At 41.8% G+C, this 21,674-nt stretch overlaps 1 protein-coding gene across 1 annotated transcript in view; it reads right to left on the minus strand.

Annotated features, from left to right (window-relative positions):
- yjefn3 (YjeF N-terminal domain containing 3) overlaps positions 1 to 21,674 on the minus strand; it is a 47,196-nt gene that overhangs the window by 13,123 nt on the left and 12,399 nt on the right. The window contains exon 2 of the mRNA XM_054603277.1: positions 2,966 to 3,074. Within this exon, the coding sequence (XP_054459252.1) occupies positions 2,966 to 3,074 (109 nt within the window). The remainder of the gene's footprint in view (positions 1 to 2,965; positions 3,075 to 21,674) is intronic.

Raw genomic sequence — 21,674 nt, forward strand, 5'->3', positions numbered from 1 at the left:
CCTCCAATCAACCTGAAACACACACTGGGCCTGAGAAAACACGACCGGGGTCCTAGAAAAACAAATAAACTGAACATATGCAGAAAAACTGTGCCTTTAATATTTGTATTAGAGGACCAAACTACAGTCCAGGGGCTCCTGTGAGGTATAGACTAATTTATTGCTGTGTGTGGTAACAAAAACGTCTCCTGTCTCCACTCAGGTGTTGAAAAGCCTCAGACTGACACAGAAACACACACACAGACAGTCTGGACCTGGTGGCTGCGGGCTGCTGTTGGAACAGAAAAGGATTTACTTACAAAAGACCCTATAATCTATCTGGCAACCGGAGGAGTAAGTGTGTGTGTGTGTGTGTGTGTGTGTGTGTGTGTGTGTGTGTGTGTGTGTGTGTGTGTGTGTGTGTGTGTGTGTGTGTGTGTGTGTGTGTGTGTGTGTGTGTGTGTGTGTGTGTGTGTGTGTGTGTGTGTGTGTGTGTGTGACTGAGCACATGCTTGTTTGTGTGGTATACTTGGAAGCCAACAGCAGTAGGCCAGCAGTGAAACCAGCGAAAATCAGACTGTCTGCATCTCCTTCTGCTGTAATTTTCCTTAAATAGCAGTGATGTCATGTTAGCAGTAGCGTGCTGTGGGCAGCGGCGGTCCGCGGCATCCAGGCAGTGTTTTTCTAGTAAGGCTATGCTGCTGGGGCCGCTGGTGGAGGGCCAGGCGTGGGGCCGGCGGTGGCTGATGATAATAGAGGGGAAGTGGATGTGGTGGGTTTAATCACACACTCCCAGGGGACTCTATGATGCTGCCACTCCGCCTGGCTCTGCTTTTACTTTTTTCCCCCTTTTCCATTTCACTTTCTTTAAATTGTTTGGTGTGCGTTTCTCACCTCCCAAGAATGTAATGGCTTTATGTGGTTGAACAATATGCAGTTGTAGTGTTTAACAAGAGTTCCTATAAAATCAGAACATATTAAAAGCATAAAATCAACACCAACCGTGGACGCGATAATGATTCAAATGTCACACTTAAACAACAATATTTAAACCTGCATTAATAGTTCTTTGTTTCTTGGCCACTGGGGGCCAAGAAACAAATATTGACTATTGAAACACAATATTGACTTATTAGCACCTTATAAAGTAGACGTGACGCATATGGTAGAAGACCATTGCTCATTTAAACATCCAGCAGACAAAAAACAACATTGCAATTTATTTGGAGCCGCTTTTATGTCACTTGGCGCAACTCAGTCGCCCAAATTAAATGTTGGCATTGTACGTTTTCTGCAAACCACGAATCACCACACGTTGAATCTCAACCAAGACAGTTTTTTGTGGCCAAAAAAAACCAAACAGTTATTGTAGATTTAAATAAAACACGGACAAAATGGGACATCATGATATTTCTGATATTACAGTGTGATTTGCATTGTCAAAAACAATGTTCTTGTCTTTCTTGCTGTGATGCTTGTTTTTCTAAGTTTCATCATGCATGTCTGTCATCCTTATTGTTTCTTTGCATTTATCTTTTTTTTTTTCATTTAACTTTTTCCTGTAAATCATGCATTTTTTTGGTCTCTTTCCTTCTTTTTCTCCTCAGCGCTTCCTCTGACAGCAGTGCACGGTTTCATGTGTCATGCAGCTCAGACTCTTAATTATCATAGCCCGTTGAAGAGCCCACTGAGGAAACCAGTGTGGCGTTAAACCAAGCCAGTGGTCTGGTCAAAGGGAACCACATATGTTTTCCAACAGCCCTCCACTGACACAGTCCAGACCACAGAGAAGAAGAACTGTGGTTGAGGATTGCTGCCACAGAGGCAGCTCAGGTGTCCTGCCCCGAGGTGAGCCGCTTCAAATGTTTGGAGGTTAATGTCACAGAAAGTTAGAACATTTCCTCAACATAATAATTTGACATTTTTGTATGTAACGCAAATTAGGAAAGTGTAAGTAGCAGCAGCTGTGACTGTTTGCCCTCTTCTAGTATCACACAATCACACAGGGATATTGCTGAGTTTTGTAATGATTACTGAGGCCCTCCGTGACAGAATGAGCAACAGCTTTTCTAAAAAACAAATGGGATAAATTGTGTGACCTTTACAAAGGATTTGCTGCGTGATACACAGTGTAGGCAAATAAACAGATTGTGCACAGCACTGCGTTGGCTGATGCCCCAGTTTGATTTAATTTGACTTGAGCGTGTAGGGGATGTGGGTTGGACAGCTTAATGGAGAAAAAAGAAATTGCATGACTTCCTTTGACATATCCAAAGAGTTATTAATATATTTAATCTTTCCTGTTGTTCAATACCAAGACAGAGCAGAGTTGGAGAGAAGATAAATCTCTTTGATTCAAAAACTATGCAAAACAAAAATTTGAATTGCCAGTTTTTTTTTTTAGCACAACCCTGTCGGCAGAAATCTTTTCGTCATTGTACGTTTCTGCAAACCCTGTTAACTGCTGAATGCTGACGTTTCAGAATCTAAAAACACATTCCATATCAGACACTCGCAGAAAACACACAATGTCACATGATTAATGTTGTGGAACGTTTGCTAAGATTTAGGAAATAAAACTACTTTGATAATGTTAGAAAAAAGATCATGGTTTGTGTTAAAATAAAACTGTAACAACGTAAGGTAAAAACGTTAAACCTCAAATAAATAACAATCGCCCTTAGTGGACTTTTTTACGTAATGTCATGTCATGTATTTAAAATCAAGGTTTGGATTGGTTTCACACAGGACATGAACAGAAGTCTCCTAGGTGAAAGTCTTGTGTTTGTTTGACTCATCCTGCTTGTTATACCCGTCAATTTACCACACAACTTCCATTAACGGCTACTCAACATACCTCACTTGCTCTGACCAAATGCAAAAATGAAGTCATTAAACGTATCCATGGTTTAAATCAAGAAAGACAAAAAACAAAGACATGCAGGTTGACAACAAAGAAGTTCTGGAAAAAAGAAGTGGTGCAGACCTTAGTGATGGCGAGGGCGCACGCCTGTCCCCAGATCTCTATCAGCTGCTGTTGTCCAAACCTGTAGTCCCTCAGTAGCTCTGTCTCAATGGCCGCTGCCTCCCCTTTACTGTCAGACACAAAATAAGACACAACATAGTGTTAGCAAGAAGATTATCATCATCATCATCATCATCATCATCATCAGGTGTTCAGGGAGAGAGTCATGTAGCTGTAAATCCTCAAAAGTTGTTGTTGTTTTCCTTTCTTTTTTAATACAGACCTTATAAGCTGTGATATGACAGTTTTTTGGTTAAACATTCGGTGGGAGAGGGTGCATGTTGGAGACCGTGTCACAAAAATCTGTACTTCAGCTTATAATACTTTTTTTTGTACTTTCAAAAATTAAATTCAGCTTTTTAATCAGGCTCAGCCCCAAATCTGCTGCTGTGGTTCAGGCTCGGGTCGGGCTCGGACAGAAACTATGCAGGTTCCCTTAGGCTCTGGCCTGATTTTTTGGGGCCTGATCATAGCTGTAGTTGTCATTTGTGTGCTCTTTAAATATTAATTAAAATGCTCCACACTTAAGTTATTAACACACCAGCAGAAATGCACTAAATTCAAGGTGTCTGTAGTGTGAATGTACTGTACAAATGAAGTGCTGACAGCAGGCAAACACTATAGCATAACCGCTGGCATTTACAAGGTAACATTTGTCTTTTACAGGACCCAGAAATTATACATAATTGAGTGGTTGAATGAACAGCACAGAAAAAAAGGTATTTACAACACGTAAATTGCTTACATGCTTAAGTGGTTGTCACATGTCTGCTTAAGCAGCAAGTGTGGCTTATGTAGGTTTTTATGACTTTCTATAGGTCAACGTCTACTCATAAGAAACATTTACAGCTTCTGGGAAGCGCGGCCATGAAACTCAAAACAGAACATGTGGGTGAACTGAAATGTGGCCTTTCCAGTAGCTGCATACACATACCAGGTTAAGTCTGTACAGCAAGCACTTTCAAATATCTAATCAGTAGCTGTCATAGCCATCGTATCAGCAACTGCTTTTTCAAAAGTTAGAATTCTAAGCTAAAACATGCATTATGTAATTCTGATTGATAGCAATTTTAATTAAATATATCGACAATTAATTTCTACATGTCAAGATGTTCTTTTATGATGTAAATTATTTGCTACTAGTGGAAATTTTCATTGTAGATGTCTGTAACTTAATTACAACTCGTCAACTTTTACCATTTACTTATCCACAATGTTATTGGGTTGTAACTCTGATTAATGATACTTCATTCTCACCACTTTGACATTTGTGTAGGCTCTTCAGAATACCGGTTGTGGTTTACACTGACCACAACCCTTTGGTGTTAATATGTAACATGGCCAACTCGAATTACGGGCAGACACCCACTCAAGAGTCCAATTTGAATCTGCTGCAGGGCCTGAGCTAAATGCAGCTCTCTCTCATTAATGTCCAGGTTTAGGCAAAGTGTTGTAAACACCCAGCTAATTATTTCCTAAAGGGCAAATGTATCATTTTGGATGATGTAATATTTTTTGTGGGAAGCTTCGAGGGCATCCTTCTTAAGCGTGGGAGTGTTTTGTCCCAGATAAACAGGGTGTAAAGTACAAACATCGAAACAACTTCAACATGTGCTGGATCAACAAAATCAAACTAAGACAATAAATAAATAAAAGATCTGCACGCTGTATTTAAAGCTCCCAGTAATTTTAGTTGTGCAACGTTTTAATCCGACAGAGCTCCTTATCAGGCGTTATCAAATCAGTATGTAGACACAAACACATTCATCACGCAAATGATGGTGATCTGCATTAATGAATCACTCTCAAGTTGGTCCAATCAGAGCAGAGCTGAAGGACGCTGTCTGGGAGAGAGCATGTCTCTATGAGAAAGGAAATACAAACATCAAGATCAGTATCAAAAAATACATATGAAAAAACTCAGCAGTAGGCCAACATTTGTATTAATACCTGCTTATCTAAAACAAAACATTGCACCACGGCACCACGGCATCACCATTGACCACCATCCACCATGCGCAGGTGCTCATCCAGGCTCTGGTCATCTCCCGCCTGGACTACTGCAACTCACTACTTGCCGGAGCCCCGGCGTCGGCCATCAGACCTCTGGAGCTCGTCCAGAAAGCTGCAGCACATCTGGTGTTCAATCGGCCCAAGTTCTCCCACACAACTTCCCTTCTCCGTTCTCTACACTGGCTCCCTGTAAGAGCTCGCATCCAGTTTAAGACTCTGGTGCTAGCCTACAGGGCAGTGAAAGGAACAGCTCCTTCCTATCTCCAGGCCATGGCCATGGCCTCGGGGCGATTGGTTGCCCCGTCGCTCAGAGGTCCCTGTGGCGATCCACCCGGTCACAGCTTTTTTCTGTCCTGGCCCCTCAGTGGTGGAATGAACTCCCCACTGACGTCAGGACAGCAGAGTCGCTGCCCATCTTTCGGCGCAGGCTGAAAACTCACCTCTTCATGAAGTAATACCCTAGCCTTCCTCGTAGCACTTATTGTATTCGTATCAGTTCGCTGCACTTATTGTATTCATATTAGTTTGTTGCACTTATCCTATTCGTATTAGTTTGTAGCACTTATTGTATTCATATTAGTTTGTTGCAATTATTGTATTCGTATTAGTTTGTTGCACTTATTGTATTCGTATTCGTTTATTGCAATTATTGTTTTCGTAGTAATTTGCCTCTGCACTATACTTTTGCTCTGGTTTATGCTTTTAGATGCTTGTTTAAGAAAGGAGATGCACTTATGACTTCTGGTGACTAGTAGTTCTCTTGAATACCTATGCTGAATACACTTCCTGTAAGTCGCTTTGGATAAAAGCGTCTGCTCAATGACTGTAATGTAATGTAATGTAATGTAATGTTGGTTCAGAACTGATTGTCCCTTTGCCTGTCTGGCTGCTCTCTGCATGGTGACAGTGTGACTAATGCTGCTGTACTGGAGCCTGCTGATGCCGCTTTTAGCATGGAGGTGTATGTGTGTGTGAGTGTGTGTGTGTGTGTTGTGAGTGTGAGTGTGAGTGTGTGTGTGTGTGTGTGTGTGTGTGTGTGTGTGTGTGTGACTAATGCAATGTTGAAACAGCACAGCAGTGGGCAGAAGAACGGGTTGAGTGGAAATCAATCTGTTTCTTTGAGTACATCCCTTTTACTCTACAGACACCTGGTGGTCCCCCTTTAGTACTGCAGCTAAATAAGAAAACCTGGATGATGAAAAAATGACTTTTCTATTTTAAAACCTCTCAGAAAGATGTGAAACAACTCTACAGCAGAGGGAATACTGCAGCAGCTGAAATAGGTGTTAGGAATGATTGTATAATTGTTTCTACCCTTTTAATAATCACTTATCAGACTATTCCAGTCCAACGAGAGCAAACGAGGGAGGGATCGATGCACAACATCAATATTTTGCTTCTAATCGGCACTAATTTAACAGGGTCACTCAAGTCCTTTAAAGAGATCAGGAGCTCTTTGCATGAGTGCACGTGTGTGTGTTTGTGTGTGTGCATGTGATTTTCTTTAGGTTACATTGTGCTTTTTCTTGTTACATGATGTGTTGACAAAGCCAGACACGGACAGATATATATGCAATAATGTATATGCAACAATATTAGACATTTGCACACAGATGAATAGGATTGTAATGGAAGAATTTTAGTCTTTTATGTTGTAATAATGACGCTCCAACTTCCAGGAAGAAACTTTGTATTTCTGTTCTGTTCTGTTTACGCTGAATAATTTCAGTGAAGGGCTGCATCTGAATCTATGGGTTACCCTGTGTCCCTGAGTGTGTGTGTGTGTGTGTGTGTGTGTGTGTGTGTGTGTGTGTGTGTGTGTGTGTGTGTGTGTGTGTGTGTGTGTGTGTGTGTGTGTGTGTGTGTGTGTGTAAGAGATAGTGCCTGTGTATGAATCTGTTAAGAAAATAAAGTGCACACATAAATTCATTCCCTATCTCCATTCTCTGTTGTGACAGTGTGACTAAGAATGCTTGTGTTCCTTTTAGGTTCCTTTAAAACACAGCAGTGTGTGTGTGAGTGTGTGTGTGTTTGTGTGTGCACATGCATTTGCGTGTTAGCGAGCCAGTGCATATCCAAGTGGGGTATCTGGCATTTACCTGAGCCAGTGGAGCAGCAGCAGCTGTCACCCACGGCTCACCTCAGGGATGTTTCCTGAGTCACTGTGACAAGTTGATCTTTGGAAAGTTCAGCTCGGTCCACAGGGTTCGCTCTGTGTTCCCTGCACCCGGCAGCACCGGGGCTCCTTACGGTTTTAATTGAGTCAAATTGATTTTGCATGGGGACAGGATGTTTTTGTTATTTTTCTTATGTTGCCTTTAAAACAGAGAAGGGAAATCTAATTTGTGTTTAACATCTCCAAAATGTGCTGTGCTGTTGTGGGTTGGTGGAGAACTCTTTGTCCGGGACTGCTACTGTTCCAGTAAATACACTGCTGCTGAACAGGCACTTACTATTGATCCTTAACATTACGGACAAAGCAAAGTGGTTGTGGGTGTTCAGCCTCAGCTGCTAGTGTTAGCCAAGAGGCTCTACCACAAGAGAGCAGCACACAGCGTCCAGGACAGACTGAAGACAGATGGCTGTTTCATGCCACATACTGTGTGTTGTTTTATTTCCAATCACCAGCTCCTATCATTATTCTCAATATAACATGTATTCACCAAAAGCTACTGAAGCACACTATGAAAAATGTAACCATGTGTAACCGCCAGTCATTATTTTGCATTTAAATGTGCAAGGACCTTGCTGAAAGCTTAAACACCAAATTGCTTCTAAAAAGGAAAGCAGGTGCGCAGATACAACTCTGCCCCTGATTAAAAAAAAATAATATGTGTGTGTGTGCAAGTGTGTACAGGGCAACTAAAGAAGAAAACAAGGTCTTATGAGTATTAGCTTGTGTTGCACCTGCGGCCAGAGCCGAGCAGCAGCCGGCGGCGGCCTCTCCCCCAGAGGAGAGGGTTGATTTCCCCCATGCTAGGTGTGATGCGCTCCTGCAGTGTGTTACCTTCATTGTAGCGCCGCTCAACTGTGATCATAACTTGCTTAATGAGTCTGTTTATGTTACATGAGATAAGATAAAATGAAACTTTAATGGTGCCTGTAGGGAAATGAGGACTCTGCAGTAGCAAAGCGATGAAGGGTATGATATATAAAATAATAACAATAATGTAAATAATAGATAGGGGTCATAAAAACAATACAATGCAAATGTAAAGTAAAGTAGCACACAAACAGGCTAAATTTACCCTCTACCGCTCAGGAACAATGTGTTTCTGTATATAGTCTGCAGCTGTGAAGCATCCTTGTATCATATGAGAAGATGAATTCTTCACCAACATTGGAAGCCAGATTTTCCGCCCCCTCCCTCTCAATTTTCCTCATTTCCACCTTTGCAGCTTGATCTGCTGGTGTGATAAAGGAGTGTGATAAAAATAACTGAGAGTGAAATATCGCAGTCGACATCTTTTTCAAGCTCCCGTTGCACACTTCTATGATATCATATGATCATAGGAGTTCTATATTACGGAGTAAAGTCATATATTAACAAACAGAATATGTCTGTTTTGTTTAAAATACCAAATACTCTAAACAAATAAGATTAAGAGGATATACAGTACCAGTCAAAAGTTTGGACACACCTTCTCATTCAATGGTTTTTCTTTTTTTTTTTTATTTTTTTCTACATTGTAGATTAATATTGAAGACATCCAAACTATGAAGGAACACATATGGAATTATGTGGTAAACAAACAAATGCTCAACAAACCAGAATATGTTTTATATTTTAGATTCTTCAAAGTAGTTGAATGAGAAGGTGTGTCCAAACTTTTGACTGGTGCTGTATAACAACAGTAATATGTATTGGGGTAGATTGTGCATAATTAGCTAAGTAAGCATCCTTTGTAATTTAAAATTTCTCCCCAATATGTTTTATTTATTTATTTTCTTTCTGTCTTTGTCAAGGATATATGTTTTTATGCTGGATCAACACTCCAAAAAAAAAAAACTAGGTTGTTAAATTTGACCAAATGTGGATGTTGATTCACTTATTTGCTCATTTTTTTTGTTTAAAACATTAAAAATAAAGTGGGAAAAAAAGAGGACAAATACGTACATTATTTAATACTTTAAGAAATTCCACATTGCTAACAACTATCTTAACCAATAGCAGTGTCTACTGCTCACACGGATGTTTCACACATGCACATTTCCTGATCCACACAGTTGGTTCTGCATCCTAAAGTTCTTCGCCTGGACTTCAACACAATTTCACTGTCTTTGTATTCCTTTAAAGACGCATTATATAAATGTGGGACACTGGAGCGTGCACAGCTGCCGTGGATGATATGCGTTCAGTCCACAAAGTCACAAAGTTTAGGCTGTGGACATGACCGGATGAAGACATTAGGTCACAGAGATCAGAGCGGACCCTCTGGGGACACGAGGACGTGGAGAGCATGAACTGGCCTCAATCTGTCCCCACTAGTAGCAGGCCATGTGCGTGATGGGAACAGTGCTGGTCTATTCAAGAGCAGGTAATAATTAGTGGAATTCCTGCCTTGAAGAGGACAGAGAAAATGAAAACAGTGTTCATTAGGTCCACAGCTCTTTTCTCTAGCCCACTCTCTGCCTGTCCTCTCTCCCATTATCTCTCCAACCCCCGCTCCATCTAATACTCAACCCATGATACTTCAGGCCTTTTAATCATAATTAAAGTGCCACATCAAATAACATGTTGATATGTTGACATGTTTTATGTCAGTTTCTGTCCTCTCTGCAGTACTAATCTGTGACATTTAGATATTCATTAACATCTATTTAGTTGCTGTTTATCACGTTTAATAGACCAGAGTGATGATTCAGCCTAAATACAGTGCAGTGAAAGCTTTTGTGTTTTGCTCCGATTGCTGCTCTAGTAGAAAGTCATTAGTGAGTACTGTAGGCCTCCCTCTGGAATACATCCCTCAGTGAACAGAGATTGATGTGTTCTGCATTGTGGATGAAGAGACAGAGAGAGACATCTGTAGAAAAACTTCAACATTAAATCCAAGGAAACAAATGTCTCAGTGCTAAGCAGTTTTTTTTAAATTTACAATTACACACTGCCATGTGAAGATATGGAGGACCCACTTGCCAACTATTACAGTATAAAACTAGAAAAGTGCACTCAGGTGAATGCAGATCTCAACCAGGTCTGTCTCCACTCCCAAACAAAGAAGAGAATCTCACTCGATGGCGGCAAAAGACAACAGAAAAGGGGTCTTGGTCTTCTGGTATCATGCTATTCTTTTGTGGATAACAACATACCGGACACGGAATTTAATCTGGAGATGCTGCGGTTACAAAATGAGACCAAACTTTTCTATGAATTGATATTTATCAACTCATAGCTGTCAGTTCAAGATGTATTTAAGTACAATATGTTCCCGTTGTAACCACAAATGTACTCGCACAAACTGTATATGCACGTTTCTGGTTTCATGTGAGATCCAAACATTATCAGACTAGTTATTGAGGTTAACATATCTTGTTTATCAAGAATTGTATAGCTGATTGATGATTCACTCTCTAATCTGTCAACATATGAAAAGAAGGTCCTTTTTCTAGCTTGACGGCAGCAAAGAAAATTTTCAATGCAAAATGGAATCCCCCACATAGTCTTATGTCAAAACAGTGGGCGTCCTCTTTTCACAATGTTTTATTTTTAGAAATGGTGATTGTGTCTTGTCATGCTGTTAAGAACAAGGCAACAGCTGTTAGTCATACAGTGCCTATTATGTCAAATCTGATGTGTAAAGAACAAGATAGACTGTGACTGTTGATGTATGGATAACTGTATGAAAAGCAACAACAAGAGGAGTGGTGGGCTGGATGAATGATCTGTCATTTCATTTGTTTTTCTGTATTTTTTATCTGTGAGAAATGTATTATAGGCTTTTGACGTTAAGTGTAAACGGTGTGAAAACAAACCCAAAACGTTTAAATGAAAAGTAGGTCACAAATAAACACGTATAAAAAAAAAAACCAGTATTTCCCATTTGACCATAACTCAGCCAAGCTATTTGACCTGCGTCACATTCTGTGGTGCAGAAATGCAGCCGAGAGAAATATTCCCTCTGCTATTCCCTCCGTCGCCTTTCATTTACCTCACTAATGCTTTCTCTCCACCGCTCCGTGCTTTGATCGCCAACTTTTCTGATCTCACCTTATCGTTCGCCTCACTTTACCCTTTTCCATTTTCTATCCCCCATCTCTCCTTTCGCCCTCCTATTACGCCACCCTCCGTCTCCTTCCATCACAGCGGCTCTGATGAAGGTTTGCACTTCACTGAACCAGAGTGAAGGCAGATGGAGGGGTGATGGCACTCGGAGAAAGAGAAAACAGAGGCTGAGGGAGCACATGGGAGATGACTCACCATGGTTGGCTTTATATGTTGTATGTGTTTTGCTTCTTTTCTTTTTTTTAACTTTAACGTGTTTAGAAGAAAACTGCAGAATGTGAATGTAGCTTTATACCACGATACAAGCAACCAGGTGGGGCTGTGGACATAATAATAAGCTTCACTTTCATCAGTACCCTGGAGATAATCTCATTATGGACACTCGGCCGTGTTCCAGCTAAAAGGTTTTGGTCATAAATTTGGCATCATGCTGATAGACAACCATGCTTACATCCTACAAAGCCTTTCAGCTCGTACTATGTTGCCGATTGACGGCTCCCCTACGATTCAAACAGGAGTATCAGGAGGCTTTCCCAGGTGTACGCGTGTACGTGTGCAACTCATTTTACACGTGTCATCTCAGGACACCTTTCATCATCAGTCACGCCGCCCGGAGTGAGCCTCCAGGAAGTCCTGCAGCATCCAGCTAAGAGACGATGTAAAGGGGAAAAGTCGAAGGCTGGGGAGCAAGAGAGTAATGCAGGATGGTTCAAATCTAAATAGAGTTTAGAGAACAGAGACGTATATTTGTTGGGTACAAATCGAAATAACATTTAAAATGATTACAAGCAGAGAGTGACACATCAGAGGAAAAGAAATGTATCGAATGACATGAGTGCTCACTATTTTAATCAAGGAAAACAAAACAGGAATTCCAATTTCACACAAACATACCTCAAATATTTTGTCCTACAGTACAACAAAAAACCAAGGCTACTGGATGAAAGCTGAAACACGGTCTTAAGCTATGAGGCATGACACATGCACAGTTTATATGGAGATGTTGGAGGGTTACAGCAGACGGTGCTAGAAATAAAAAGGGGTGGTGTTCCCTCAGGTGCTCTTTGGGTACGCTCAACCTGACAGAACGATTTTGTCTGGAATAGATGGCAGCAGATATACAATAGGTTGTTTTCAAATAGAAAGCATTTGTTTATGGTCTTTTATAACATATCATTCCAATAACTGCAGATTGTAATTCTCACCCATAAAGTCAGCAGCTCCTATGACAACCACCCTGTGGACGCCTCAGTGAAACGAATCAATCGTCCCCATGTTCTGTGATCGAGCGCCAGCTAGTGAGCCTTTGGGCAAGATTTTACTTCACGTGTTGTACAGCAATCATACGACACGACACGAGGCCTTGGCATCTCCTATTTTAACCCTATTTGCGAGTGAGCAGGACTCATAACGAGGTGTTCACAGTGTCCGACTGCATTCAAGCTCACATTTGTAAATTGCTGGAAGCTCTAAGACACATTTTATGTTTCCCCCCTGCTTAATTAGGATGATGGGCAGGAGGATCAGGTGCCGCAGTGATGGGAGTGTCTCATAAACAGCCTCAGCTGGCGGATAGGAGCTGGCCATGAGCCTCCATATGGTCCCATTCTACTGCCCAGCGTGAGCCCCTTCATGCTGCTCAATTCTTATCAAATCAGGATGGCATGATTCACTTTGTTTCAAGTCTCCTTTGGCAATAATTTAGAACTGGCTGTTAGTAGCGTGCATGTGTTGTGTGCGAGTGTGTGTATGTGTGGGAGAGAGAGAGAGAGAGAGAGAGAGAGAGACACTCACATCCATAACACTCTCATCATTCTCTCAAATCAGGCTTAATCAGTTTAGCCGTCTGCTCATGTTCCTCATATCCGGTACACCGAGGCAGACATTCTTTAGATAATCCTAATCAATGGCTCCTGCGTTTTGTTCTCATAACTCATTTCTACCAGCAGCCACCACCATGCAGCAGTTGAAAACATGAACATTGATCACATTTACCCAAAGCCACAGGTGTTGGTGTGCTCATCTCTGCGTTATATTTCCTGTGAGTGTTTTTTGTCCTTGTGAGCTAAAAATGTCCATCCATGAGTCACGTCTACTGATCCCTGGTGAACAAGTATCAACTGCACGCAGATGAACAGGAAATACCCCTCCCAGTGGTCTTGATCCTATCACCCAGTTATCCAGAAAATCCTTTTGTAACCTCGGCTTCTGTTTTAAACCCAGATCCTTCAGTTTGAGGCCAGAGGCTTTCGGCATCACTAAATGCGAGGCATGTGTTGTCACATCCGATTCGTTTGCACTGAGCCAGGGTCTTGTCCTCCAGGTACTGGAGGCAGAGCAGAATGGCTAATGCAATATCTAAGGCCTCTGGCCACGAAAATGTCAGACCGATGACCTATCCGTGTTACTAAGTGACCTGTGGTTTAATAACAACACTGTATCAGTTGCTATGTGCTTTAGGATGGGCCTGCTCATCTCTGGAGAGAGATTTGGCCTGGCTTTGAATTTATTTGAATCTGTCTTTACTGTATATCCACAAGGATCCACATTATAGACTGAGACTTCCTGCATTCACACACAGCACCAACAAATGTCAACATCTGTCTTCAGCGACTGCTCATGATGTCTGCTTTTCAAATCAATATAAAAGTCCTATGTCGTTCTTTGCAGCCGGCAGATGATGGTTCAACCGAAAGGTGACCTCATTTTTTCCCCCCAGTGTGCCCCTTATGGACAGTACCGCTGCCATGGCAACAACGCCTCAGAGTCTCATAAAGAGCATGCTAGAAAGAAATGAGAATTAAGTAGGCCCCTTTATATCCATACAGTAACTGACTGAGTCATTATATCCACATTTCTGATGATTATTCAGTAAAAAAAAAATTTTGTAAAAGCAATCAATCGTCAACCCTCCAAAATCGTCTAGATAACAGTAACGTTGAGCTGGATCGGTCATTTAGCTGCCGAGTAAACAGGGAAGTATATACAATAATATCTTAAACACATAGAGCCATGGTTAGTCTTACAGCTGGAGTTGTGTAGCTGTGTGTCATCATGGTGTGGGGGAATCAGAATCAAAATGCAGAATTTATCATAAGTACTGGCTGTTCCAACAAAAACAAAAAAAACCTGAGGACAGTCTTAGCATCGTCTTAATGTTAGCAGAAAAAGGTTTGGCATATTCATAGCCAAACCTGGGTGCTCAAAGCATTCACAACAATGCTGGAACAACGGGTCTAAAAATGTGTGGAACACAGAGAGATGCAGTAAAGATTGATATTATAGAAACAAACCCTCTTTTTCGCCCTGTAGCGCACTGTCTACACTATTATGGCAACATAACGAAAATAAGTGAAGGATAAATGGGAACGAGGAGAGGCACCAGACAAGAGAAACAGGAGGAGGAGAAAGCGACACGGCATAATTAGAACCGCTGCCACCGGCAATGCTGAGATACAAAAGGAACAAGTCAGACAAATAAAACCCTGCCATGAAGACGACAATCCTCCCCACAGCCCTCTCTGCTGTATGTGGCTGATTAAATGTCTTCTCTCCTGGCCTGTAAACTCAGACCACTATGCTTTACTGTGGCAACATGAGATAACGTTGAATTAGCGTCAGTGATCTATCATTACGTGGCGAATGTTGACGGGACAATTGATAGCGCCAGAGAGACCGGCTGGAAGTGAACAGCGGGATGTTTTTGCTGAACTTCAGGTTGGCCTATAATCCCATGATGCCCCATGCCTGCAGCTTTTACACCCATTTGGACCCGGATGTCACGGTCGGTTAGTTACAGGACACAGTGTAACCGAGTGGGGGGAAATATATCAGACATGTGGTGGTGGGGAAAAGGAAGTAACAAAACAAGGACGCAGAATACAAATGTATAACTACGAGCATTTACATACATATTGCTACAGCTACAAAAGAGATAACTCAAAGATATGTTTGTCAATGAAAAATATATATATAATCTTGTCTTGGGCAAAGTATTGAGACGGGTAGGCTTTAAAGCTTCAGAGAGAAATAATAGACTATATATATAATATATCTCACACATAAATAGACAAAGAGGAAAGCAGGAGCGAACATCCTTCTTTTTACGCAAGTCAGTAGGAGATAGAGATCTCAGTCAGATTTACAGCTGCTAGAAAAAATACCTTTTTTTCTCGTGGCAGCTTGTGTCGGAGCAAAAACCCTGCAGCAATGCACAATGTGAAAACTGCACAATGTGATAAACCCCGTCTTCAACAAGGAAGAACATTTAAAAGATTTTATCATTGTTTTTAATGGAAGCCCTTGCAATTAATTGTTATTAATTATTATCAGTAACTGCACAAGAGAGAGCTACAGAGAGAGTACCCAAAACATTCAGCAGTTAGAAGGGATGTATTCTGGTGATTCACAGTTTCCTGCATCTAAGGATGATGAAACCTTTGAGTCATACAGGTTATGTTGTCAGGCTATCACGTGAGGTTTGTGCAAAACTGCACTTGGGCCTTGTTCAGAGTGACATAAAGAGGTTATGATTGATTTTAGAATGTTTGGACAGCAAAAAAAACACATAAAATGGCCGCTCAAACGGGATTTCAAGGTGTCTTTTGCATCACTTGCAATGTCTTCAGCGCTCCAGTGTGGAGATAAGTCTGGAAATGAGAGACTAGTTGCAAGGCGACATACACACACAAAGGTTTGTCTCTGTGTGTGTGTGTGTAGTTTTCTTAAAAACACATCGGTAATTCAGAAAGAAACGACGAAGAAACTATAGATCATTTTTGCAGCGATGCCTGTTACACCCGTCTCTGAAAGGCCGAGCCCACGCCCGACATCATCGATGGAGGTTACCGATTCCACCACCCGTCTCCCCGGTGAGACTATCCTGACCCTACAATGATAAAAACAGCCTACATCATGCATTGAATTTGTAAAAAGACTGTGGTCAGACATGGCTGTGTGTGTGTTTCAATCATGTGCTTCATTCTTGCATTGTCTCAAGTTAAGTCTGTTTTGCTGTAATTAATGGGAATCCTAATAATCGTTTTAATATAGCCTCACACACACACACACACACACACACACACACACACACACACACACACACACACACACACACACACACACACACACACACACACACACACACACACACACACACACACACACACACACACACACACAGATGTTCTGCACAGCGACTTGACAGCCCAATTGTTCTGAGGGAGAAATGATGGACCTGAAGCCTCGTAGCTGCGCAGTTAGTGACGCCGTCGTTACTACAGCAACCCATGCAGATAGGTTGATAAGTGATGTCTGGACACCAAAATGTTATCTGTTCCCTTGCAAGTAAAAGAGAAACAATTTGGACTTGCCTGCATTCTGAACGTAGGCCAACGACCAGCAGAACGTTGTCCACCAAATCAATGTAAGTTATCACCAGACTCCAGTGTCAACATACCCTCGTAATAATGAGAATACACAATATATTCAAATAATATTATGACACCACTGTTTTATCACAAACATATTAACATAATCAATATGATTTATATTAATAAGGAATCACATGACTATTGTTATATGAAAGGAGCTGCTTGCAGTGATAAACCCTCAGCTCTATCGTAGTTTTGTATCTTTCGTCTGTTTTGGCAGCACTTGGAAGCTTTGAGCAAAAAAGCTCCACTAAACATGCTGCATGCTGCCTTCCCAGCACCAAACTGCTGTCTTATGGGAAATAAGTGACTAGCTGGTGAACACAATGGAGCATTTAGCAGCTAAAGAGACAGTTATTTCCCTCAGGAGTTGTGGAGTTACAGAAAAGTGAATGTTGGACCAACTTTAAGCCAGGTGGCCAGAGACTAGATCTCAAATGAATGCTAATTGTGCTCCGTGCCGAATGTGTTGGCTCCAAGTATCCAAAAAAACAAAACAGATATTGCACGTTTAAGAACAGCCAGAGACTAATCAAAAGCAATTACCAGCTGTCGCAGAAACACAAGTTTCCTCTAGACAAATGAGAGGTTCAGAATAATTCTCTGAGGTGGCAAATTAGATTTCTTCACTTAGATTGTTGGAGAGTTTGACTCTGAGTCTGACAGCAAAAGCCAAAGCACTTCTATACTTAGAGAAAGTCTGAACTAAACATCTTGAGAGCCATGCAGGGAAGAAAAACAATATTGTGATTGACCATATCAGACATAGAACTCAGCTCAATTTAAAGCAGAACAGTAGCATTAGGAGCAAGGAAGAAATCATTAGTAGACCAGATTCAGTGGACGTAGTGACTCATAACCAGTAATAGTAATTATGTTCAGGACTGCAGGTTCCAAATTCAGTGTTTACATCTACTGCATCTACTGTACTGAGGCTGAAAAAGAGAGCTAGGGTTGAGGTTGAGATATATGAACTTACAGGATGTCTGTTGCATCTATTGCATCCCTCCCTCTCTGCAACATCTCCCCTGCCAGTCTCCCTCTTAGTGGAGCAGGTTCAGCTGCCAAATAGCTGCCAAAAATGTCTTTCTGACAATTTTTCAGTGTTTGCGGATTGTTGACTGTATTTTATTTTATTCTGTTCTATTCTACCTCTGTGTAGTTTTTTCTCGAGAAGCACACATCAACAACATCTCAAAAAGTGGCTTTAGAGAGAAGGATGGACAGTTTTGAGTCCAGCACGGTTGGTGCTGAAGATAAAAAACGTCATTTAATTATTTATTTTTTTCTTTAAGTGTCCCCATTACAACAGGAGTGCACCGGGCCTCGGCTCGGCTCCGCTCCTTTGGAGACAAAAGACTAATCTGCATCCTGTTGCATTTTTTATGGCTCTATTTTGTAGCATTGCCAACAAAAAGGAGAGACAGGAGACTACTCAAGCAAAGACATGGGAGGACAAAGAAAGAAAAGAAATCATGCTTCTGCTGAGAACTCTCCAAAGCTTTCTTTGAACTCCCTTTCGCATAAATTAAATTGCTCTCTTTCTACCTAATCATCCTGTGAGTGTGTCTGTGTCAGTGTGTGTGTGTGTATGTGTGTGTGTGTATTGGCCATATGTGAATGTGTGATACCGTCTCATGACTAATTTCTCTTCCACTCGGCAAACTATGGGGACTGTTTCATTAGGAAAAGGCAGGTGGGTCAACTGAAAGGCAATTAGATACAGAACACATGAAGCACACAAACAGCCGACAGCATACTAATGAGAAAGTACAGCCTCCAACCAACACCACCACCACCACCGCCGCCGTCTCTCAGCGTCTCCCACCCTCATGTGTGTCCAGAGGCCTTTACACAAAGCAAGGTTTTGTTTCTGACACAACAACATCCTCGCACCTCGCAGGCTGTGTATTATTGATGAGCACAGCGGTAGGGGGAACCATGAGAGGGACCGGAGAGCCATCGCATCGAAACTGGCATTCGGCCGACCTTTCGCAGCTACGTTGGCATGTGTGTATGCAGGCGCGCATATCGGTGTGTGTGCGTGGGCGCGTGTGTGGGTGTGTTTACGCTGCTTGGGTGGCAGGTGGCGGGCAGAAATGTGTGAGAGGAGCCAAGAGGCCAAAGTTGACGGCATCTGAGTATTCTTCAGAGACGCTTTGGATAAAAAAACAAAACAATGAGGATGAGAGAGTTCAAAATAAGATGGAGGAACGAGAGAGGAACGAGAGAGGAACGCTCCGTCGGGTTTCCTCTAATGAGAGCAGAGCAGTGGACAAAACACATTTGGTTTATAACATGTCCGAAATTAAACTCCACATCTAGAAATGAGAGACTGATGTGAGTAAATCACCCAAACATGAAAGAGCTCTTGCAGTTCAGTGCCGTTTTCCAGAAGCAATTAGCCGGCCCCTGTTGCATAATGTTATTGACACGCGCTCTTGTTTGGCGTCTTACAGCCTCATGACTTCAGATATGGATACTAAATTCCAACTGCTGCTCAAAACTTTCTCCAGGCTCCAGACTTGGCCCTAGGCGTCGTCCCTTACTGTCTCTTAAAAGGTCCATGTGTGCAGCTGGCACCTCCGGCTACCAACGGCTTCTGCAGTGACAAGCTTATAGCTGTAATGGATGCACACGTGGCCTTTCCTATACATTAAGAACAGAATGTCACACAAGCTGTGTAGCGCGGGGAGCCTGGAAGGCACTTATGTGTGTGTGTGTGTGTGTGTGTGTGTGTGTGTGTGTGTGCGTACAGTTAATCTTCCTCACCTCCTCTCTAAAATGATTAGGAGGTGAAAGAGCAACAGCAGCAGGAAGGAGGAGGAGGTGCTGATGTGTGAGAGGCCCACCACAGAGGTGTGATGTGGAGGATGGGCCGTCACGCAAAGCCTGCTTCTGTCACTGCCTCCGCACACACACACACACACACACACACACACACACGCACACACACACTCATCGTATCCATACAGCCAACTGGCAGCTATTAGACACACGTTTAGGCATTAGTTTTTATTCATAGATTGTCATTCATGTCACTAGCATTACAGATATTAAGTCATGAATTAGGTTTTACTGCTGTTAAGTTATTTTATCATTAATAAAACTCACAATGCAGTAACCTTTTCATACCTCAATTACATTATAGGACTTAAATAAGCTAAATATAGCACAGCTCCACCAGCAAAACCTTCATCTCCTGCCAACGGTCACAACTGGTCAAGGCAATTATGCACAGTCTAAAGCCCCTGAATCTTTCAGTTATAATAAGAACAGCAGTATTTGTTATATTAGGATGCATAACCAAACAGTTGATCATTATTAAATCTCCCCAACGCTTGCTAATCTCATTACTTCGTCCTTCAATGTGCTGTGGAGGAAAATTAAACTGACAGAGGAACTTAATTTAACTGTTACGGCTTTTTTTTTTCTTCTGTTTTCTCTCTCTCATCCCACTCATATCCATACTTATATATTCATTCATACACACTTGCTAGCTATTTCTTTGAGTGAAATGTGATACGAGAGTTTGAGATAAGAAGCAGTTGCATATGAAATCTACCAGACCAAAAAATTACATTTTGTTGATAAATCATCATCAAAGCACAAAAGATAATTCTGCCTTAATCCACCGGCTGAATGAGAATAAGGTGTGGCAACGGACTACAGACATGGTTTGCTCAGGCTTTGTGGTGTTTATTCACCAAACACGCCATTTGAAATAAAATAGAAAAGTAAGTCGACATCAAAGCATCCTACATTTGGAACAGCTGATTAACCCAGATGGGTTGTTACAGTTTCTGCCAGATTTTGTGCCAATCCCCCGGACAAAACAAAAGGCAAGAAGAAACAGAACAGGAGCCAACGAGATTTAGCTTGAAACGATTAAATGGTCAAAAAAAAAGTAAGTAAGTAAAGTAAGTAAGCTCTTTACTAAGTAAGTAAAGAGCTGAAGAATCATAAGTGAGCAAAATAGACCACATCTATAAGTGCAACAGCTACTGAATCTCGGCACAAAACACAGCTGGAAGTCTGCAGGCGTGCAAATCAGTGTTGGAGTGGGTAGAAATTCATGCATAAGTGGTAATGTACACAATATGTAGCCTGTTTGAGTGTGTGCAAGCTGTGCAGGGATCACGGTCGGACTGAAGCTAAAGAATGAAGCCATAACTCTAACCGGAGACAGATTACATGGCTAGAGTTTGGCCTTTGTGGGTTTTTTGCTCTGACCAATCCCCTCTCTTTCGACAGGTAGAATGTATGATGTTTACTGTGGGGGACTTTGCCTCTACCCAGGGGTCCAAGGCATGATTTTACTGAACGCTACTGCAATCAGAAGAAGTAAACGGCCTTACTTCCCTGTTGGTAGGTGTGATCGGAGGCTTGGCGTCACAAACTGATGGTTTGCTTTTCAGATTTTCTTTGGTGTATCCTGTTTGTCTAGTTTACCCCTCCATCACAACTGTTTTTTGTTTTTTTTGTGGGATCGAAACAGCGTGTGCTTGTGACACTGAGGGCGGTCTATTAGACTTGGGACAGAGTGGCCGTTTGCCCCGTCACAACCAATTTGGAAGTGTGCTAGAGTGCTGCCTTTTCACCCAAAGTTACAGCCTCTTGCCATGATGGTGTCACAGCAGGGATGCATTATTGGCTTTGCTCTCTTCAAGCCACTAGAGCCAGTTGGAAGAAAGTCCCATTTTTTCACCCCAGTTCTCTGATTAAAAGGCCAAGACTCCAAACAGTATCCTCTTCAAAAACCTGACTTGACGAAGAACCATATACAGACAGTGCCATGAGAATCTCCAGAGCTTGTCTGGATTTGGCATGAAGTACATGCAAATTTCACTGGGCTCTGCCTGCCTGCACACAGAACTATTGGTATGCACAATTTCAATTTGGACACAAATAAGTGGAAACACCGTAAAGTTCCAAAAAACTGATTTCAGAAAATTTGATTAAAATTGGCGCCAAATATGGATGGAAAACTTACTTGATGTGT

This window comes from Anoplopoma fimbria, chromosome 8 (assembly GCF_027596085.1).
Source record: "Anoplopoma fimbria isolate UVic2021 breed Golden Eagle Sablefish chromosome 8, Afim_UVic_2022, whole genome shotgun sequence".
Lineage (NCBI taxonomy): Eukaryota > Metazoa > Chordata > Actinopteri > Perciformes > Anoplopomatidae > Anoplopoma > Anoplopoma fimbria.